We start from the raw sequence: 7,027 nt of genomic DNA on the forward strand, positions 1-7,027 counted from the left end.
CTGCTGGGTGCCAGTCTCCTCCCCAGTCCCCTGGGGAGCTCACAGCCTGTGCTGTGTGAGCCAGCTCTACCCCGCCTGGTTGGCACATGAAGCTGCTCTGTGGCTGAGTCATCCTGCAGCTTTTGGCTCCTTCCTGAGTCACCCCAGTCGGACCATCCTCCCAGACCCTCACTGGCGTTTCAGGCAAGCTGAGGTGGGAAGGGAAACTTTGTGTCTTTGATGCATAAAGCTTTCATGTAGGCAGAGGGAGATGGGCAGAGCACGCTCTGTGCACAGAGCGGTATGAGGGTGGCTTGTAGCAGCTGCGGGCTTCAAAAGGAAGAAACAGTGCATCTTAGTAAAGTACAGTCTGATCCCTTCTGTATAAATACCAGGACTCCCATTCTCTTGGAGAAGAGATTCCTGCCCCTAAGTACAAGATCTGCCTTATATTTGGTGCCTTCTTCACCAGCAGTTCCCATCCTGCCTGTTTACACCCAACGCAGCTGAGGTAGAACATAAAGCCTGGTCCTTCATTCATCTCACAAGTACAAAACTACCAAATTAGGCTAAACCTTCCTGTAAAATATGTTCCAACTGATGTTAATAAGAAGAGCTGTGGGTGCTTTTCATTGCTTGCGGGTGTCACATGAAGGTTCAGTGTGTGACAGTGACAGCTTCAACTGCGGAGACTGATTGTAGTACCAGATGGGAGTCAAAAATTGCTCATCTTCTTTGCAGCATCAAGTCAAACTGGCTGAGCCCACCCTGGTGGAGAAAGCAAGTTTGTGGCCTTAAAGAGGCAATGCCTTCTCAGTTTTGGTGGAAGAACCTCTCTGAAAGGCTCAAGCAGGGTCAGTTATCCTAACATTCCAGAGCTTCAGGATGTCATGGCCAAGGGCTACACCAAAACTACATCATTACATTTTGATCAATGATCATTGATCAATTCAAAATGAATCACTGATCCATGGAGCCCTCAATGTACACATGAGCTGAGACATGACAGAGGCTGCAGCTGCTCAGCACCCATCTCCCCAAACAGCCATGAGCACAGGGTTCAGAGCAGGGTGTTCATAGTGTTGGAAAAAATTCTTTTTGTTTAGTTTTGAGGAGAGATATATATATAATTTTTTATGATAAAAATAATTGAGTTGACAAGAGCACTGATTTCATGCTGGGCTTGACAAGGCTGCCAAGACTGTGTGTGTTGTGCTGTGGGTATCTGTCCCTGCTACAACAGGGCAAGAAAATAGAGGAATGATCTGGGGTTGTTGTTAGGTAATGAGGGAAATAAAATCAGGTTATGAATGTCAATGACCAGTGACTGTCTCCTTTGCGAGTTACTGAGCTGCTCCTTAAGGCTGACATTTTGGAAAATCCTTACACTGCTGTTTGGCCAAACTAGATCAACTCAACATTGGAGGGACTTTTTTGCCTTTTTTCTATGTTTTATGGTCTTTTACCGACTCCTTCTCCTTGGCTACGGCAGTGCTGGGGAGGGTGGAGGTCTGTGTGCTGGTGGATCTGGGGAGATATGAATCAGCTTCTCCTTGGATGAAGATGGCACAGATTTGGGGAGAGCTGTGGGTGTTTTTATTCCCCCGCTATTGTATAGATCCCTTATTTTTGTCTGTCTCATATGGTTTTGGACAGTGAGTGATTCTCGCGGTATTTAAAAGATACTTCTGGGAATTGTGCTGTCAGCACTCCAAGAACAATGAGCAAAGCCAAAAATAACTGTTTACTCTCACTAACGACAGCACAGGGTCTCCCTGGGGTGGGTTTTGTGCTCAGACCCTGGAGTAAACCCACGGGTGCCTGAACCCCAGTGCATCAAAGGGATGTGAGGTCGGTTAGGGTGGACATCCCACCATGCTCCTCGTCCTCCCTTTGCCTTGTTCCCATTCCCACCCTGCATGGGTGAGGGAGGCTGAGACATTGTCTTCTCCCAGTGGGAGTCCTGTGGACAACAGACAGGCAGATCACCCTGGCTGAGCATCAGATGGGAACTTGCAGGACACTGGTGGCCCACGTCCTCCCCTTGGTGTGTTCCTGGTGGGTGGCAAGGTGGGCTCGTGATTGCCCTTGCTCTCTGTGATTGCAAGGCTGGATAACCTGGTTGGCTTCCTCCTCAGTTCCTGAGCTACCTGGGTGCCTGTGACCGGCTGCTGAAGCAGGGCTACGAGGAAGGGCAGGTGGAGGAGGCCATGGAAATGTTCCAGTACTCCGAGAAAAAGGTCAGAACAGGGTGGTATCACCCAGCCCTTTGTGCTGTGTCCTATGGGCTCTCTTTTCCAGCAGGCTATGTGCTTCTCTCCACCTCCACTGCCCCTCACACAGCCCCCCAGTGGGTCAGACCCACTGCCCTGCCAGCAGTGAGACTCCCAGGGCAGCATCACCATGAGGACCCCTGGGGAAGGACACCTGCCCCATCACTCTTCTCCTATCCTCTCACCCCATGGTGCAGCTCAGTGCTTGCTCACACTCTGTGCAGGGAATGCTCTGACCCAAGCCCACCAGCACCCACACTCCTTCCCTCCCTCCTGACTCCCTCTTTGCATTTCCCCCCAGGGAAAAGAGCTATGGTGGCACATGGGGCATTGGTCTCTGTCATCAGTCTCCTCCTGGGGTTAATGAAGAGCCTGGAGGGGTAGAAGTGCTTGAAATCTGGGCTTGCCAGGACCCTGGTGGTCTGTAGGATTGCTGTGTCACTGCTCCTTAGGGCAGAGGCAGCAGGAGACGCCTGGGGCTTGGTGTCAGGGGAGGCTTTATTTATTGAGGACACGGCTCCGGGTGATGTCCTGGTGCTGGGGCCCAGCCTGAGCAAGGGGGGAAGCAGGACAAATAAATTCCAGCTTGTGCTCACTGCCCTTCCCTGCTCTCTTTGTAACACAGACAAACCCTGCATGGAATTGATACAAACTTTATCAGGAATAAGTGAAATTAGAGGGTGACTTTAGCAACTATGTCTTATTTAAGAAGTTTAAACACCATCAGGGGTGTGTATGCCCCTGGGCTGCTGTCACGGTGCCCTTTGGCAGTAATACAATCCACCCAGGTCATCTGGCTGCAGCCTTGTCCCCCAGCACTGCTTCTGCTGCAACCCCAGGATGGATCCATCCATGATAACATCACTCCTCTCTCTTCTTCTTCCTCCAGGCAGCTGAATTCTTGCGTCTGTTGGCTCAGTTTAACGATATGGGCTTCCAGCAAAACGAAATCAAAGAAGTTCTTTTGCTTTGTGGGAATCAGAGGGAGAGAGCACTGGAAGAGCTTGTGATGAAAACCCACTGAGCAGCATGCTGGACCAGTCACAGCTTCCCCTCTCCAGACTGGACCAGAAGGACTTGGGTGGTTCTGCTGCTCCATCCCCACCTTGGGCAGCACTGGGCACAGACCTTCACAGCTCTGCCTTGGTGTCTCATCTCATTTTATGGACACCCATCATAAGAGTGTTTGTTACTGTATTCAGGCGCTGGCTTCCTAGTGGGAATGTTTATCTCCTCACTCACACATCCCCACCCTGATCATCTCAGCTATTCTGATTAGATGCAACAAAATCCAAACCGCCTGCAGCTTAGATTTTTGGAAAACCCAAACCACAGTGTTTTCCCTCCACCTGGGTGATGGGTGTCATGTTTTCAGCTACAGTGTGGATTCTTAAGAGATTATATAAATCAGCAGAAGAAACTGTTTTCCTAAAAGTTAAAGGCTCCTGCAGGAACATGTGTTGGTCCTGGCTTGGGATGAGTTTCAGCTGACTTAGTCATGGTTGAATATTGTAATTGAAATCCAGTTTAATCACATTAGGTTCTCCTTTTAAACCAGAAATGTGAAAAAATGCTCAATTCCATGAGGGTAAGGAAAGAAAACAGGCTGCCCTTGCTCCAGAATACATGAGGTTTATCCAGTGCAATGAAAAGTGGTGGAGGCAGAGGTTTGTCCCCAGGGAACTTTGTGAAATCAGAACAGAGACAGGGAACAGCTCACTGCCCTCACGCTCTGCCCAAATCAGGAAAATTCAGGGGATCCTTCCCTAAACTGTGGAGACAGTGGCTCCAAATTAAGTTAAACATGAATGTCAGCATCAGGAACATCTGGATGCCTGGGGGAATTTCTGTGTTTAACTGAAGGACAGAGATTAGGAGATTCAGATCACTGTACAGGATGTGTGTCTTGGCTTGGCAGTGGAACAGTGGACAGTGTTTTCACATAAAGTATGTTATTTTCCTGTGAATTAGATACAGATGTAATTTCTTTGAGTAAAGATGCTTGGAGGGTTCTTCTGTTGTGTCTTTTCCTGTCGGGATGCCAACTGGCACAACGCAGCAGAGAAAATCCTTAGTTACTTGCATTAGTACCATTTTTCCATTGTGTCCTTCCAAACCATCTCCCAGCCCAAGGTACTACCATCAAGGTAAAACACCATGTCCCTTCTCCCTGTGTCTCCAGGTGGCTGCCAGACATCAGAAGGGAACAGCCCTCCATGGCTGCCTTCATTCTCTCCTGGATACAACCAGGAGACTTGGCATCCAGGTTTTGGGGGACTTGACCCATCCATCCCTGAAGATGCTTTATCCCTGCTCTTCTTTAATGGCATTCAAGGAGAAAATGTGGCAGCTTGTATGGCCAAGGAGCCAGACTCTTCTTGGAGCTCCCATCCCTGTTTTTCCTCCAGCTTTTCCTTGGTTATACAAGCTTTTATTTTTGATACTGCCCTTATAAGGCAAGTCCATTCTACAGAGAGCTTTTCCTTACGTTCCCCCTTGCCAAGATGATGTCACCTTAAAAAAGAAACTTGCAAAAGGTTAAACTGTGATTAGGCAGATCACATCGGCTCCAACTGTGATCTTTGGCGACGCAAACCATGTGAGGATGGAAAGGGGAAGATAACAGTGCTGTGCTGGTGCCAGTGGTGTGCAGCCTGGAGGGCCAAGTTCTGGTGGAGCAAAGCACGTTGGCAGTGTGGTGCCCACTCGCTGTGCGAAAGCTGAGCAGCAGCTCACTCTCCTTAGAGGTTTGCTTGGTCCTGACTCGTTGTTTCTTGCAGAGGTAAGAGCTGTATTTTCCCTCCTTTTGCACCTAAAATTGTCTTGTGTTACTTTCTGTATCACAGGCTGGATTGATGGATGCAACAAATGACTCCTCTCTTGGGAGCATCCATGCTCAACAGCCTGACAAGACCTGCACTTTCCCCCAAGTGTTGCACTTAAAACCTTTTGCATTTTGTCAACAAATATCTTTGTAAACCCCTTGAACTGTCAAAAACCAGTGTGTGAAGGTGGGAGGAGGCTGCATTGCCTGTTGTCAGAGCTGGAGGGAAGGGAAGAGCCTGCCAAGTTCCACAGTCCAGGGTTAGCCACGGGAGCCTGACATAAATATTTTAGTAACAGAATTATTTTAACTTTATTTTAATGGAGGTTTAAGCTGTTTGTTCAACTTAAAATGGTTTTAAAGCAGTGTGTTTCCATGTGCTGCTCTGCTAGGAGAAGACAACATGATATGTTAATCACTTTCGTCTGGGAAGGGAACGAGGATTTGGCTCCATGGGTTCCTGTAATGTTCTGCCCAGGGACACCAATGCTGCTCAGCTCACACTGCCCATGGTGCAGAGCTGGGGGAGGTCCCTTTGTGTCCCCTGACTGCCTCATGCCACCACCAGACCTGCATCTCCACCGGCTGCAGTCTCATCCTGGGTGTCAGTGGGGTGGTGGCCTGGCCCAGTGGCAGCGGGCAAATGGGGACAAGGCTTATCCAGTGGTTTTCCATCTGACCATGGGTGTGAGTGAGGTTTTCGGGTTTGTTTTGGTTTGTGGTTGCATTTAGTGGGTTTATTATCAAATGCAGAAGTGCTTTGAAAATGCTGAGAACTTGGCAAGGGTCAGCAGTGGAGGTATTTGAGGCATCTCAGCTGGTATTCCCTTCTGCTTCATCCTGGCCAGGATGGCAGGGGCAGCCCAAAGTTTGCCCCACGGACAGGAAATCAGCTGAGCCAGGGACTGGGTTTATTGCTGCAGCACTGTGGTCACAAAGGGGAGCTCTGCGCTCTACAGCCATGCCTGGAGCTGGTGTTGGGGGTCAGCAACCTTCAACACCATCTGGTGGGATCTCATGGGAACAGTTCCTTGCTCATGGAGCTCTGCAAGGCTGGCATCGCTGTGCCATGGTACTGCTCCCTCACCTCATTCCCTTTTGGCCCCCTCTGTACTTCCAGCTTTGCCGTGTCCTCAAAAGACCCTGACTTGACTCAAACGAGCCTCTGGTGAGAGCCAGCACTTGCCACCCCATTGGATCTGTGCTGGACCTTAGAGGGGTGACAGATGGTTCCCAGGTTCCAGAAAACCTTCTGTGCTGTGAGCACCCAATGCCCATGAGCTGCTTTCCTTCACCCCCCACTTCCTCTCCTCCTCCCAGGACCCTGCTGTGGCCATGGAGATCTCCCAGGGGAGCACAGGGCTGTGTGGGAACAGCACTCCCACGTACAGCTCTGAAACGGAGCCGCAGCTGAAAAAGCATTCAGGGGCAGAAGTGAGTCCTGACATGGATGCCTGTTAGGAGGTATTTTCCTTCAGAAGGAGGGGGAAAAACAAACACCAAAACTGAGTAATGAACAACACAGCAATGAGAAGTTTTCTCTATATGTTTCCTTTTAATTCTGGGATATAATGAAAGATTCCCCATCCGGGCGGAGAGGAGGTGGGATGCTGCACACCCTCAGAGTGCAGTCAGAATAGATAAACCCTGTGCTTGAGTCTCTCTGATATCTGTCCTCTGCAGAAGCCATGAAGCCCTGCATGCAATCAGCTTGTGAGCCCACGTCTGGCAGGACTTTGTGCCCGTGCAGGGCAGGCAGCAGCTGCCTGCAGCCCCTTTCCCTCTGGCAGGGTCTGGTGCCACCCCCAAGGTCCAGTGTGACACATGCCTGAACCTGAGCAAGGGCCCTCTGGAGGAGGAGAGGGGCCCAGGGGAACAGCAGCAGAGCTGAGGCCATGTGCAAGGAGAGAATCCTGCCGTGGGACAGGGAACCACCTACGTCGCGAGGTCA

General features: G+C 50.1%; 1 protein-coding gene across 1 annotated transcript in view; it reads left to right on the plus strand.

Moving 5' to 3' along the window:
• LOC103799641 (ubiquitin-associated protein 1-like) overlaps positions 1-3,276 on the plus strand; it is a gene marked incomplete at its 5' end in the record, with an annotated part of 6,031 nt that extends 2,755 nt beyond the window's left edge. The window contains 2 exons of the mRNA XM_009071979.1: positions 2,118-2,219; positions 3,142-3,276. Coding sequence (XP_009070227.1) covers positions 2,118-2,219; positions 3,142-3,276 — 237 coding nt within the window. The remainder of the gene's footprint in view (positions 1-2,117; positions 2,220-3,141) is intronic.
• Between the last annotated feature and the right edge of the window lie 3,751 nt (positions 3,277-7,027).

The sequence above is a fragment of the Acanthisitta chloris genome, unplaced genomic scaffold (assembly GCF_000695815.1).
Source record: "Acanthisitta chloris isolate BGI_N310 unplaced genomic scaffold, ASM69581v1 scaffold39383, whole genome shotgun sequence".
Taxonomy (NCBI): Eukaryota; Metazoa; Chordata; class Aves; order Passeriformes; family Acanthisittidae; genus Acanthisitta; species Acanthisitta chloris.